General features: G+C 57.8%; 1 protein-coding gene across 1 annotated transcript in view; it reads right to left on the bottom strand.

The window, feature by feature from the left end:
* The window catches only part of EIF4E (eukaryotic translation initiation factor 4E), a 38,002-nt gene extending 37,727 nt beyond the window's left edge, over window positions 1-275 (bottom strand). Inside the window, exon 1 of the mRNA XM_010848318.1 lies at window positions 208-275. Coding sequence (XP_010846620.1) covers window positions 208-225 — 18 coding nt within the window. The 5' untranslated portion in view covers window positions 226-275. The remainder of the gene's footprint in view (window positions 1-207) is intronic.
* Between the last annotated feature and the right edge of the window lie 523 nt (window positions 276-798).

The following is a 798-nucleotide window of genomic DNA, read 5'->3' as shown; positions in this document are numbered from 1 at the left end:
CCCCCCCAGAACGTGTGCTCCACACGCCGTAGCGGCCAACCTCCGGGGCGCCCCCAGTTGTCCGCGGGGAGGTCAGGCCCAAGAAGAGGGGGAGGGGGCAGCAAGGGGTAGCATGCGCGCCGGGAACGCCGTCCCGCGGGGTCCCCCAGTCCGAAGGGAGACAGAGCGCGGGGACCAGTGGGGGTGGGGGCCAAAGGCAATACTCACCGGTTCCACAGTCGCCATCTTAGATCGATCTGATCGCACAACCGCTCCTGAAGGGGGCGGGGGGGGTGGTGAGAGGAAAAAAAGGGGATTCAAACCGGATTGGCCGGCTACTGTTCACGTGACGGACGTGTCCGTTTGGCCCTGGCGGCGCCTGCGCAAGACTGCGGCTGCGTGTTTAACGAGAGGCTTCTGGGAAGTGAAGTCTCTCCCGTTTCCCCCCCCCCCCCTTTTTTTTTTTTCTTTTAGGCAAAGAAGTTAAAAAAAAAAAAAGAACCGGTCACGTGGTCGATGGGTACGGTTCGCGCTTCTCGGCGCGGGGGACACTTGCGTTCTGCAGGGTGGTTTTCAGTCCTCTGCTCTTCCGCCTGGATAGATGCTGTCGCACTTACTGCCAGGCATGCCTACTGTGCCGTTTGTCGCCCTGTCCTCCCATCTTCCCCGGAAGGTTGGGAACCGAAGGCTCAGCACGCTCAGTAAGGCTTCATTTGCTTAATTGAGGTCCTAGGACGAGTTGCCTGTGTGTTTATTTAATTTTCTTTTGACTTCTCACCATTTTCTCTTAGTTTTAAAAAGAGTTGGCGTTGGAGAATA

Source organism: Bison bison, unplaced genomic scaffold (genome assembly GCF_000754665.1).
Source record: "Bison bison bison isolate TAMUID 2011002044 unplaced genomic scaffold, Bison_UMD1.0 scf7180017864263, whole genome shotgun sequence".
Taxonomy (NCBI): Eukaryota; Metazoa; Chordata; class Mammalia; order Artiodactyla; family Bovidae; genus Bison; species Bison bison.
This window is presented reverse-complemented; position numbering and strand designations above follow the sequence as displayed.